This window comes from Ursus americanus, chromosome 14 (genome assembly GCF_024610735.1).
Source record: "Ursus americanus isolate L20-20 chromosome 14, mUrsAme1.1.p, whole genome shotgun sequence".
Lineage (NCBI taxonomy): Eukaryota > Metazoa > Chordata > Mammalia > Carnivora > Ursidae > Ursus > Ursus americanus.
The window spans coordinates 46,923,377-46,937,596 of record NC_142140.1 but is presented as its reverse complement, the minus strand read 5'-3'; the positions used below and the strand labels follow the sequence as shown (position 1 = coordinate 46,937,596).

The 14,220-nt window shown below is 39.2% G+C and overlaps 1 protein-coding gene across 1 annotated transcript; it reads right to left on the bottom strand.

Annotated features, from left to right (window-relative positions):
- Positions 1 to 12,209: 12,209 nt before the first annotated feature.
- Positions 12,210 to 13,148, bottom strand: LOC123796634 (olfactory receptor-like protein OLF4). Its single transcript, XM_045804159.2, has one exon. The coding sequence runs from the start codon at positions 13,146 to 13,148 to the stop codon at positions 12,210 to 12,212; it is 939 nt and encodes a 312-aa protein (XP_045660115.2).
- Between the last annotated feature and the right edge of the window lie 1,072 nt (positions 13,149 to 14,220).

Sequence of the window (14,220 nt, the reverse complement as noted above, 5' to 3'; positions counted from 1 at the left end):
GAGGCAAAAAAGCCCCTGTTGAGAACCATGACCTAGAGCATGAAAACTGAAAATATCTGGTGGAGAGCAAGTCAAACATCATCCCTCCCTCAGCTCAGAACTCAGGATAGCTCATTTCACACCTCTGAGCCCCACTTTTACAAGTGTCACATAAGGTTCATTGTAGTGCAAATATTACAGAGTGGATGTCTGGAAAAATGAAATAAAATTATCCATATAGGATTCTCACTCATTGTATGGTGCATAAAATGAACTAAATTCTCATAATTAACAAACTTTTAAAAATGGACCAGTAAATGGCAGCTCTGAATTTTTGTTATCAGCATGAATCACCTGATTGATTAGTCAAAACCATCAGGAAGACAAGGACATAGTTCCTCATAAGAAGTAGGAAGATCGGTAGGAGAAGAAAGGGAAGAAGAAAGGGGGGGTAAACAGAAGGGGGAATGAACCATGAGAGATTATGGACTCTGGGAAACAAACTGAGGGCTTCAGAGGGGAGGGAGGTGGGGGAATGGGATAGGCTGGTGATGGTATTAAGGAGGGCACATATTGTATGGTGCACTGGGTGTTATACGCAAGTAATGAATCATGGAACTTTACATCAAAAACTAGAGATGTACTGTATGGTGACTAACATAATATAATAAAAAAGTAAAAATAAAAAATAATAATAAAAAAAGGAAGACAAGGACATAGTTCCTATATATTTATAGCAAATTAAGGTACCACTCTTTCTTGTTAAAATGGGGAATAGCCATTTTCTATTTATATCGGGAGATCTTCTCTGCCAAAGACCATACTTTGGAAGTCCAGGAGACCTGGTGAAGCAGGTTCCTCAGTCTTAGATTTGGAGAAAACATGAACTCAAATGGGGATAAGATGCAATGACGTTAAAGGTCTGGAAGACCCCTAATTGCCAGGGGAATATTGAAAAAGAAAACTAAAGCTGGGGCATCACAATACCTGACTTCAAGCTTCATTACAAAGCCCTGATCATCAAGAAAGCATGGTACTGGCACAAAAACAGAAACATAGATCAATGGAACAGAAGAGAGACCCCAGAAATGGACCCTCAACTCTATGGTCAACTAATCTTCTACAAATCAGGAAAGAGTATCCAATGAAAAAAAAGACAGTCCTTCAATAAATCGTGCTGGGAAAATTGGACAGTCACATGCAGAAGAATGAACCTGGACCATTCTTTTACACCATCCACAAAGATAAACTCAAAATGGATGAAAGACCTCAATGTGAGGCACAAATCCATAAAAATCCTAGAGGAGAAAACAGGCATTAACCTCTTCAACCTAGGCCACAGCAACTTGCAAGACACATCTCTAAAGGCCAGGGAAACAAAAGCAAAAATGAACTATTGGGACTTCAAGATTGAAAGCTTCTTCACAGCAAAGGAAACAGTCAACAAAACTAAAAGGCAACCCAAGGAATGGGAGAAGATATTTGTAAACTACATAACAGATAAGGGGCTGATATCCAAGACCTATAAAGAACTTCTCAAACTCAACACTCAAAAAATAAGTAATCCAGTCAAGAAATGAGCAGAAGACATGAACAGATACTTCTCCAAAAAAGAGATACAAGTGCTTAACAGACCCATGAAAAAATGCTGCACATCACTTGCCATCAGGGAAGTGCAAATCATTACCACGATGAGATACCACCTCACACCAGTTTAAATGGCCCAAATCAACAAGACAGGAAATGACAAATGTTGGTGCGTATGTGGAGAAAGGGGAACCGTTTTACACTGTTGTTGGGAATGCAAGCTGGTGCAGCCACTCTGGAAAACAGTACGGAGTTTCCTCAAAATGTTAAAAATAGAGCTACCTTCTGACCCAATAATTGCACTGCTGGATATTTACCCAAAGATACAGATGTAGGGAAAAGAAGGAGCACATGCACCCCGATGTTCATAGCAGCAATGTACTCAATAGTCAAACTGTGGAAGTACCTTAAATGTCCTTCAATAGATGAACAGATAAAGATGTGGTTCATATATATAATGGAATATTACTGGGCCATCAACAAGGATGAACACCTACCATTTGCATCTAACTGGGTGGAACTGGAGGGGATTATGCTAAGTGAAATAAGTCAATCGGAGAAAGACAATTATCAAATGATTTCACTCATATGTGGAATATAAGGAATAGGGTGAGGACCATAGGGGAAGGGAGGGAAAATGGAACGGAAAGATATCAGAGAGGGAGAGAAACCATGAGAGACTCTGGACTCCAGGAAACAAATAGAGGGTTGTAGAAGGGAGAGGGGTGGGGGATGGGATAAGTGGGTGATGGGCATTAAAGAGGGCACATATGTGATGTGCACTGGGTGTTATACACAACTAATGAATTCTTGATCACTACATGAAAAACTAATGGTGTACTATATGATGGCTAATTGAACTTAATTTTAAAAAAGAAAAATACTCTGGAAGGCCAGAGATAAAGTATGAAAAACTGGATTCAACTGACTTCTAATCTGGTCTCCTGGGAACAGAGAATTAGCAGGAAAAAACTTCCTTTCTGTCCAGACCAATGGCCCATGGGGAAATAATATGCTCAGAGGTGACAGTAACAATGGAAACAGTGCCTAGTGACCAGACTCAGGGAGTTGTAAATATATCCTCCACTGCAGTCCCTTATCATGGTGCATCCTTGTGGAGGCAGGACATGGTTGTTGCATTTGGGTTCCTAAGTCTGGTTGGGGGACCCATGCTCCACTGTTTCCTGCAGTCCTGTCTGGGATTCGAGCTCCAATCTCCATCATCACCCCCCCAGGGAGGAATTGGGACCTCCACCTGGAGGCTTTCATCTTATAGACCCCACCCAGTGTTGTCTAAGAGCTCAGCTGGTATTTCAGGAAAGGATCAGGGAGAAGGAACCCGAGAACCTTTGCCTGAGGTCACCTAAGAACCTAACCAGCCTAATACAGAGCCAAGAGTTTGCATGTTTGTTTGCTGGGTTGTCTACTAAGGTTAAAAATAATTTATTTAATATATTTTAAAAACAAGTGTTTGTTGGACCCAGCAATACAGTGATCATTGCCGACAATATGTGGTCGAAAAGGAAGTACAGTTGGAAGAGACAGAGGTAGGAATGGGGAGCATAAAGTGTTTCCTGTGAAATCAGAACATATTCAAGGAGTTTGCAGCTAAGGGAGAAGGAAAACAGAGTATTAGAATTAGAGATGTGAGCAGTGGAGCGAGAGCGTTTTCAAAATTTTCCAAAAGGGGTGCATTTAGCTTGTCCTGTATTTATTAGAAGGATCCTGGTCTGTGGAGGTAAATACTACCCCATGACAGCAGTTTCTGAGGCATACATTTCACAGTATCTGCTCTCCCATTGCTATTCACTGGGGGAGAAAAGGCAAGGATATGCAAGGAAACGAAATGACAAAACAAAAAAATGAAAGATATGCAAGGAACATCACTTTGCAACGATTTTATTACCAGAGGCTGAATAGATTTTTGACTTGTTAGCCATTTACTTCCAATATGCAAATTGTATTTGCAAGCACCTTGCTTTCATGTTCTGGGATCTTTTTTATTTTTTAAAATTTTTTATAATTTTTATTTTGTTATATTTGTCACCATACAGTACATCCCCAGTTTTTGATGCAATGTTCCATGATTCATTATTTGTGTATAACACCCAGTGCACCATGCAAAATGTGCCCTCCTTAATACCCATCACCGGCCTATCCCAATCCCCCACCCCCTTCCCCTCTGAAGCCCTCAGTTTGTTTCCCAGAGTCCATAGTGTCTCATGGTTCATTCCCCCTTCTGTTTATCCCCCCTTTACTCTTCCCTTTCTTCTCCTGCTGATCTTCCTATTTCTTATGTTCCATAAATGAGTGAAACCATATGATAATTGTCTTTCTCTGCTTGACTTATTGCACTTAGCATAATCTCCTCCAGTCCCATCCATGTTGCTGCAAATGTTGGGTAATCATCCTTTCTGATGGGTGAGTAATATTCCACTGTATCTATGGATCACATCTTCTTTATCCACTCATTTGTTGAAATGCCTTAAATGTCTCCTTCCACAGTTTGGCTATTGTGGACAATGCTGCTATGAACATTGGGGTGCGTATGACCCTTCTTTTCACTACACCTGTATCTTTGGGGTAAATACTCAGTAGTGCAATTGCTGGTTGTAGGGGGGCCTTGCTGTTTGAATTTAATCATAGATATTTTATTCTTGTTGATGCAGTTGTAAATGGGATTGTTTTCTTAATTTCTCTTTCTGAGAGCTTGTGATTTGAGTATACAAATGCAACCAATTGTTTTGTATATTGACTTTATATCCTACTGAATTCCTTCGGTAGTTTTAACAGAATTTCTTCTCTTAAACACTTTCTTGAAATACAATGACATACAATATACTAAACATATTTAAAGTAAATAAAGTAAATAAAACACACTTAATTCTAAGTATTTTATTGGAGCACTGTTACATGTGATATACTTACTGTACATACTTAGAGCATACAACTTCAGGCATTGAAAGAGTCATTGAAAACTCATGGGAACACACTACATGGTTCATTTCCAAAGAACTCCAGAAGGCCCACAGTAAGTTCTAACTACTTCATTATGCAATTGTTACGGTGTAATCTCTCCAGCTTTCATTTCTTTCTGAATGCAATGTCAGAATCATAAAGATAACTTCAAGGGATGTTGTGAGAAAGATGAAATGTGTGGAAATAATTTGTTGGGTCCAAAGAATGTTCAAGACTAAGGGTTGTGTGTATGTAAATGTATGTGTATTCATGTGCTCATTTATTTCAAGAAAACACACTCACATTCATCTATGTACATGCGCAAGGCTCAAACTATCATTATCACTCATTGTAACCTATCTATTGTTTGAAAGCAAGCTTGAGAGAAACTTGGAGGGTTAGGAAATGAAAAGAATGAACATTTGCAGTCACATGAAATTCTAAGAATTTAGAAATTTAGACAAATTTAGAGTAGAACAGGTGGCCTTAATGTTCACAATGCATCACTTTTCCTATCTTAATACCCAGAGGCCTCAAGGACAGAACCACATGCAAGGAGAAATTCTCTGCACCAGCTAAAGAGACGAATATCTCCAAACTGACTTTAGATCTTCCTTCTTCTTAAGGTAGGATTTCAACCCAGAATACCCTTAACCAAGGAAGCTAAGTGACTGAATTGAGAAGCTTAAATTCAGTTACGTCAAAGAAAATTTTATTGGAGAAATGTCTTTGTCACTTTTCTATTGCTGCTTTCATCAGTTACCACACGGAGGGTTTAAGAGAAACTAATTTACACTCTTCCAGTCATGGAGGTCAAAGCCAAAAATGAGTCTGATTGGGCTAAAATCAAGATGTCTCTTCAGGACACTGAGACCCTGAATTCCTGCCTAGTTCTGTGATTTGGGGGTCACCATTTTTCTCCACAACAATGCATGTCCTTCCAAACTCTACTTAATACCTGAACAGGATCCTCATTAGAGTCACTTTTTTGGTTTAATATTTATTTATTTATTTATTTAAGAGAGGGAGATGAGTGGGGGGAGAGGGGTGGAGAGAGCAGGAGTGAATCTTGAACAGACTTCCAGCAGAGCATGGAGCCTTAAGCAGAGCTTCATCCCATGACCCTGAGATCATGACCTGAGTTGAAACCAAGAGTTGGACACTCAACCAACTGAGGCACCCTGGCTCCCCTAGAATCTCTTTTTAGCAGGTATCCAAAATAAACTTTAAGAACAGAATGATCAAGAATGTTGCTGCATAACAGGCCATCTTAAAAGCAAATGGCCTGCTATAATGTCTCCAGTATCAGGTGGACTTGTATGGTGATGAGTTGTTCTAATCTCTGTTGATCTCCTCAAGAGTCTTGAGTCAGTTGTGTGTCAGCTGGGAGCTCTGATGATCTTGCCAGGGTATTCTAATATAATTGGGGGTTGGTTAGCTACCTGTGGCTGATCCAGGGTGGACAACTTTTGACTTGGACAACTGGGCTCTGCTCCACATGTCCTTGCTTCCTCTGGCAGCCCCCCTGGTTGAATTCATTTTTTGGAGGCAGAGTTCAAAGACAGAGCAGCAGAAATGTACCAAGGCTCTCAAGTCCACTGCCGCTCCCATAATATCCTGCTGGCCACAGCACATAAAATATCCTAATCCAGCCCAGAAGGTACTGCACACATTTTCAAAGACATGACTACAGAGAAAGATGGGGATGTGGGACGATCTCTGCAAACAGTCTACACTAGTACAAATTTCAACTTGGAAAGATTCCTTTCCATTTCCACCTTCAAAGGTGGAATGATCTCAGAACTAACAGAGAGATTGTGTTATGTGTCTATGGGGCAGTTATGGAAATTCTACTCCACAGTGTCAGGCTTTCCTCCAAATGGAAATATATTCTCTCCACCACTTGCCTGTAGATCACCATCCTAGTTTAAGAATTAAAGAATAAAGAAAGAAACAATATTCTTTCCAGATGACTCAGAGAGACCAGGACACTTGTATCTAACTCACTGATTGATGGAACTAAGAACTGTTGTATCACTGATGCTATCTTCATGGCATCCTTATGTAGATACTGTTTTCCTATTGATTGACCTCCCCAGTGACATATTCCTGATGGTTTTCATCCTGGTACTGTGTTTTATTTATTTTTTATGGGGAGAGTTCCACTGGAATGAGGTGACATTTGAAATTCAAATAGAATACAGAGACATAGGAATATTTTTCTTCATTTATGCAGTATTTTTTTAAAGATTTTATTTTTATTTATTCGACAGAGATAGAGACTGCCAGTGAGAGAGGGAACACAAGCCGGGGGAGTGGGAGAGGAAGAAGCAGGCTCATAGCCGAGGAGCCTGATGTGGGGCTCGATCCCACAACGCCAGGATCACGCCCTGAGCCGAAGGCAGACGCTCAACCACTGTGCCACCCAGGCGCCCCCATTTATGCAGTTTTATTGAGATATAATTGACATATAAAATTGCGATTGGCCATTTCATTTACATATACATTGTGAAATGATCACCACGATAGGTTAGTGAATACATCCATCTCTTCGCATATTACCATTTCTTTTTGTTGTAAGAACATTTACTATGTACTCTGTTGGCAGCATGCAAGTCTACAACACAATATAGTTAACCATCATGAAAATGCTGTACATTATGTTCAGGACTCATTCGTCTTATAACTGAATGTTTGTGGGCTGATATCAGCATCTGCTCATTTCCCCAAACCCCAGCCACACACAAACAGCAAACTACTCTCTCTTTCTATGAATTCAGATTTTTGTATTTCACGTATAAGTGATATCATACACTAGTTGTCTTTCTCTGTCTGATTATTTCATTTAGTGTAATGCCCTTGGGATTGATCCATGTTTTATTATTTATTTATTATTTATTTATTTATTTATTTATTTAAAAGATTTTATTTATTTATTTGACAGAGAGAGACAGCCAGCGAGAGAGGGAACACAAGCAGGGGGAGTGGGAGAGGAAGAAGCAGGCTCCTGGCGGAGAAACCTGATGTGGGGCTGGATCCCAGAATGCTGGGATCACGCCCTGAGCTAAAGGCAGAGGCTTAATGACTGTGCCACCCAGGCGCCCCTGATCCATGTTTAGCAAATGAAAGGATGTCTTCCTTTTTTTATTTGTTGAATTCTATTGTATGAATATGCCAATATTATTAATTCACCTTACAATGGATCCTGGGCTGTTTCCGTGTCTTGGCTATTGTAAATAATGCTGCATGAATGTAAGGGTACAGTTATCTGAGATATTTACAAATATGCGGGAATTAAACCATGCACTCATGTATGGGTGAAAGAAAAAAACAAAAAGGAAATTAAAAAATCTTGAATCAAATGACAGTGAAAACACCGCCTACCAACACTTATGGGATGTTGCAAAAGCAGCTCTAAGAGGGAAGTTTATAGCAGTAAATGCCTACATTAAGGAAAATTAAAAACCTTAAGTAAATAACCTCAGTTTATGATTCAAAGACCTAGAAAAAGAACAAACTAAGTCCCAAGCAGCAGAGGAAAAGAAATAACAAATATCAGAGCATACCTAAATGAAATATAGACCAGAAAATGAGTAGGAAAGATTAACGATGCTAGGAGCCAATTTCTTGAAAAGCTAAACAAAACTGACAAACCTTTAGTTATACCAAAGGAAATGGTAGGGGAGAAATGCAAAGAATTAGAAATCAGTAGCAGGAGGGCACATGATGGGATGAGCACTGGGTGTTATAGGAAACTGATGAATTATTGAACTTTACATCAGAAACTAATGATGTGCTATATGTTGGCCAATTGAATTTAAATAATAATAAAAAAGGAAACACTTCTATCATCATGAAAGAAGATGTTAGGGAAAAAAAAGAATCAGTAATAGGACACCTGGGTGGCTCTGTCAGTTAAGTATCTGACCCTTAGTTTTAGCTCAGGTCATGATCTCAGGACCCCACCTCAGGGTCCATGCTCAGCAAGGAGTCAGTTTGTCTCTCTCCCTCTACTTCTCACCACCCCCTCTTTAGATGCCTCTCTCTCACTCTCTCTTTCTCAAATAAATAAATAAATAATAAATAAATAAATAAGTAAATAATCGTTTTAAAACTTTTTAAAATAAAAATATAAAATTATCAGGAACTTTGTTACTTAAAACCAATTTCATAGAAATGCAAAGAATCATAGGAGAATGCTATGAACAATTTCCTTCCCACAAATTGGGAAACCTAGAAGACATGGATATATCCCTAGAAAGGTATAAGCCACCAGGACTAAATTAGAAAGAAATAGGAAATATGAACAAACCAATAATGAGTAATCAAAAGTCTCCCAGGAAAGTAAAGCCCAGGGCCAGAGAGCTTCAGAGGTGAATTCCATTAATCACTTAAGAATATATAAACCATAAAATTGAATTAAGAAGGATATATAGACAAGAAAACCAATAGAAAGATTAAGAAAGAGTCAATAATTTGAAAAGCTAAGCAAAATTGACAAAGCTTTAGTTAGACCAAAAAAAAGGGGGAAATGAAGATGTAAATAAATAAAATCAGCAGCAAAAGGTACAAGGAATACCGTAGAAATACAGAGACTCATAGGAGACCTCTACGAACAATTTCACTCCAACCTATTGGACAACCTAGAAGAAATGGATAAATCCTAGAAACATACAAACTACCATGAATAATCAGGAAGAAATAGGAAATAGGAACAGACCAATAATGAGTAAGCCTATTAAATCAGTAATCAAGTATCTCCCAGCAAAGAAAAGCCCAGGACGAGCGAGCTTCACAGGAGACTTCTACTAATCACTTAAAGAAGAATGAGTGACAATCCTTTTCAAACCTTTCCAGAAACCTAAAGAGGAGGACACATTCTCAACTTCATTTTACAAGGCCAGCATTACCCTGATACCAAAGCCAGAAACGGTCAGTACAAGAAAAGAAAACTATAGACCAATATATTTGATGAACATAGACACAATTTTTTTTTCAAAAAATATTAGCAAACTGGATTAAACAGCACATTGAAGATCTATATTCCATCATCAAGTGAAATTTATCCCCAGGATACAAGGATCGTTCAGCATGAGCAAATCCATAAAAGTGATACAATCACATTAATAGAATGAAATATAACAACCATATGCTCGTCTCAATACATGCAGAAAAAGTTTTAGACACAATGCAACATACTTTCATGATTAAAAGAATAAAAAACTTCAACAAACTGGGTGTAGGAGGAATATACCTCAATGTAAAATAAGACCATGTATGACAAACTCGCAATAACATCATACTCAATGGTGAAAGGTTAGAAAACTTTCCTTTGTGATCAGGAGCAAGACAAGGGTGTCTATTCCCACCCTTCTTATCCAACATAATACTGCAGGTCCTAGCTAGACCAATCAAGCAAGATAAAGAAATAAAAGACATCCACATCAGAAAGAAGTAAAATTATTTATTTATTTACAGATGATATGAACTAAATATTGAAAATCCTGCAAACTCAACCCTTAAGAGCACACTGACCATCATGAGCACTGAGTCACGTGTAGAATTGTTGAATCACTACATTGTACTGTACTATAGTGTTCTGTATGTCGATTTCATGCCCTACACCAATACAACTGTAGTGAATTGAAAATGACACTTGTGGTAGACCTTTTTCAAGGATGGTCCCATTTCACCACTTATCTCTGTATCCAGGTGTTCCGCAATGTGACTGTGAAGCTCCTCCCATTGAGAGGTGGAGCCTCTCACCTCTGAATCTGGGCTGAAATTCGTGTTTCATTTGCCTTGACTAATAGTGTATGCTGAGAATGACAGTGTGCCTAAAGGGGCCTTGCTGTGTTTCTGCTCCTCTCCTGTAACTCCTGTATACAAGTCCAGGGTAGCCTGCTGTAGGAGGAGCAAACATGTGGAGCAGAGCCCAGGTGCACCAGCAATGGCCAATCCAGACCAGCCTACCATTAGCAAGTTCCAAATGTGAGAACACAACCAGGATTAGCAGAGCACCTCCAGCTGACCCACAGCTGACAGAAGCCTCATGAGGAGAGCAACAGAGACCAGAAGACTTCCCCAACGTAGTCCCCCATGTGATTTTAAAAGAAGCATTATCTTATATCTTTTACATTTGGCATGGGTTGTCATGCAGCAATAGCAGACTGATACAATAATCAGTGTAACAGATCTGAGGATATTAACAATAATCTACTCCTTCTTATTTTTGACACTTGTTCCGATATTTGAAAGGACTATTCATAATGACCTGGTAATTCACATTTATTCCAAATAACTGTACTAAAAAGTGACTGTCATTGAGATTCCCTTCCAGGTAACTGGTAGAGGTTGGAACGACCTGCATGTTTTTGCAGGAAACTTGTGGGACCCTCAGTCACAAGTTTCCATTCCCAGAGCTTCACTGGGCAGGAATTCCAGCTCTTGTCTGAGTCATCCTTTGATCATAGGATTGAAGAGAGTTTAGAGCATAAAAAAGGTAAGAAATTAATGACATCAACAAAAACTAAGGGTATCCTGTATGGTGACTAACATAGCATAATAAAAATTATTATTAAAAAAAGAAATTAATGACCAATTGTTCACTCATTCACACTGTAGGTTTTATGACAACCTATTAAAGGGGGGAATTTAAGTTTAGGGCAATAAAAGGAGTAATATTTGTAGGCAGGGTTTGAAATTTTCAATTAGAAACAGCAAAATCATCCAATTAAATAATACAAAATCTGCACTAAATTCTTCACTCCAGTTAAGAGAACCATTTAAACAGGGACACCACATACCCTACAGCTCAGTGCGTTGATATTCATCATCATTTTCACATCGTCATGTGAAAAACATATTTTCCACAATAAAATATGGTGTGATAGAAAATTTTACTTCATCATATTTCAGATTTTCTCTGATCCTGAGCCCATGTTAAGTCAATTGGTTTATGCAGATTTGTCTTTCTATAGGTAACAGGGTAATAGGTAATAGGGTGTTTTGCATAAGCTATTTAAAAAAATTTTTTTTATTATATTATGTTAGTCACCATACAGTACATCCTTAGTTTCTGATGTAATGTTTGATGATTCATTAGTTGCGTAACTAATGCATAAGCTATTTTTGCCTCACGATTCTGTGACAGGGATACTGTGGCTGCTGAGCTGATAAGGGAACAGAATCCTAATGAGGATAATGAAACCCCATGACTAGCTACAAAACAAACTCATAGCTTAAAGTCTCTATTATCAAGAAGAGCATTCTATTAACATAGAAAGAAATGGTAGACATAGAGTGAAAAAGTGTGATCTCAGAATTTCCTCTACAACAAAATTATTAAAAGTGGCCTCAGTTGCCAATGTAGTTTATTTCAAAAACTAGTACAGGTCATCACTATATGAGGCAAATGGGAATCTCTGAAATGTTTCTGATTCAAGGTTGGGATTAACTTCGGAAGTTAAGAAGACAAAAGGAAGATTGTTGGCTATCAGAAGGAGCAGAAAGTTTAACAAAGGGACTTATTTAAATTCTATAGAGCAGATGAACTTTAGGAAAATTGAATCTCCAGGATATACATAGAGGGATGAAGTTCTTTCATGATCTGGTTAAAGAATCACAATGTCTGGCTGTTAGGCATTAAGCCTGCAATCACAGGTAATAGTTGAAAAATGGCCCTTTTATAGCTTCCCTCTGAAAAATACACTTAGAGCCCCCTTTATGTCTGTGTTCCTCAGGCTGTAGATGAAGGGGCTCAGCATGGGGGTGACCACCGTGTACATCACCAAGGCCACTGCACTTGTGTGGGAGTTCTGGGGAGCAGCAGAGCTAAGGTACACTCCTAGGCTTGTACAATAAAATAAGGAGACAACTGAGAGGTGAGATGCACAGGTGGAAAATGCTTTGTACTTGCCCTGAGCTGATGAGATCCCAAGTATGGAGGAAACGATCTTAGAGTAAGAGTAAAGGATCCCAGCCAGGGGAGCACCACCCAGCAGCAGTGCTGCAAAATACAGCACCATGTTATTAAGAAAGGTATTGGAACATGCAAGCTGAATCATCTGACGAAGTTCACAGAAGAAGTGGAGGATTTCCACCTCTGTACAGAAGGACAGCCGCAACACTGTTAGGGTTTGTAACAAAGAATGCAGGGCACTCATGATCCAGGATACGAGAAGCAATAGTGAACAGAGCTGGGGGTTCGTGGTGACAGTGTAGTGCAGGGGGTGACAGATGGCCACAAAGCGGTCATAAGCCATCACAGTCAGGAGGAAGTTGTCCAAACCTGCAAGAAGTATGAAAAAGTACATCTGCGTGATGCAGCTTTCATAAGTTATGGTTTTTTTCTGTGTTTGTATATTTACCAGCATTTTGGGGACGGTGGTGGAGGTGAAACAGATGTCTGCAAAGGACAGGTTGGAGAGGAAGAAGTACATGGGGGTGTGGAGGTGGGAGTCTGAGCTGATGGCCAGGATGATGAGCAGGTTTCCAAGCACAGTGATCAGGTACATGGACAGGAAGAACCCAAACAGGAAGGGTTGCAATTCCAGTTCTTCCAAAAATCCCAGAAGAGCAAATTCTGAAATTCGTGTATCATTCTCTAGAAATTTGTGTATCATTCTCTCATTCCATGTAGTCAATATGACTAGCAAAATAAGAGAAAATAACATGACATAATCATGCATTACTAACATGGCAGAAAAATTGTTGTTTGTATTCTGCATCAAGAAATTTAATGTTTATATTTGTGTATGGGACATGATAAAAATACTAAGAACTAGAAATAAAAGGAAACTATCTGCACATAAAACCATTTATGAAAAACCCACAGCAAGCATGATACTCCATGGGGATTCAGTGAACATTTTTCCTCTTTGATCAGGAACAAGGCATGGAAGCCTGATTTCAGAACTTCTACTCAACAGAACACTGGAAGTTCTAGCCAGAGCAATTGGATGGGTTAGCCTGGGTGATGGGTAGTAAGGAGGGCATGTATTGCAATGAGCACTGGGTGTTATACGCAAACAATGAATCATGGAACACTACACGAAAAACTAATGAACTACTATATGGTGACACACTCAAATTTTCCCTGGCTTAAGAGAGTAAAAAGAATGCCCTCACTTGACTGGTATCCCTCGTAGCTAATACCTTATATCTCTATTCCTCTTGATTGCAAAGACTCTTGGACTTGTGTTCCAGTCTTATTGGGACCAGTTTTCACCATCCATCATCACACAACCATCACCACTAGTTAATCTTCAACTATCTCCTCTGCATGCTGATTTCAATGTTTTCTTTTTTAGGATCATAAATAAATATATTCACCAGTTATTCAAGGAAGCCAAAAACCGCAGTGATGCCTGGTGCTGGGTAGGGCTGGGTTGGCTCTCAGGTGGCTTCAGGTAAATATTCCCACCCTTCTATTCTCGCTGGCCCTTTCCTGCAGCACCTGCTGGATATTCAGACTCACCTGCATGGTGTTCTCTGTATGGAAGTCCGAATTCCTCCCTTAATGGTTAATGATAGACACTGAAGTTCTGTTCTCAAACAACATAGCAGGAGTCTCACCTAGCCAGACTTAGGACTTCAAAAAGAAATAACCGTGTCTCACTCAGCCCAAGGTTGCACCTGCTGAGGGACAGCAGCAGAAGAGATATTTACATGTCCCTTTGCTCCTTAAGCATATTT

What these genes read in the sequence shown, in the direction of transcription:
- LOC123796634 (XM_045804159.2), bottom strand. Translation starts at nt 13,148, where the DNA reads ATGATACACAAATTTCTAGAGAATGATACACGAATTTCAGAATTTGCT.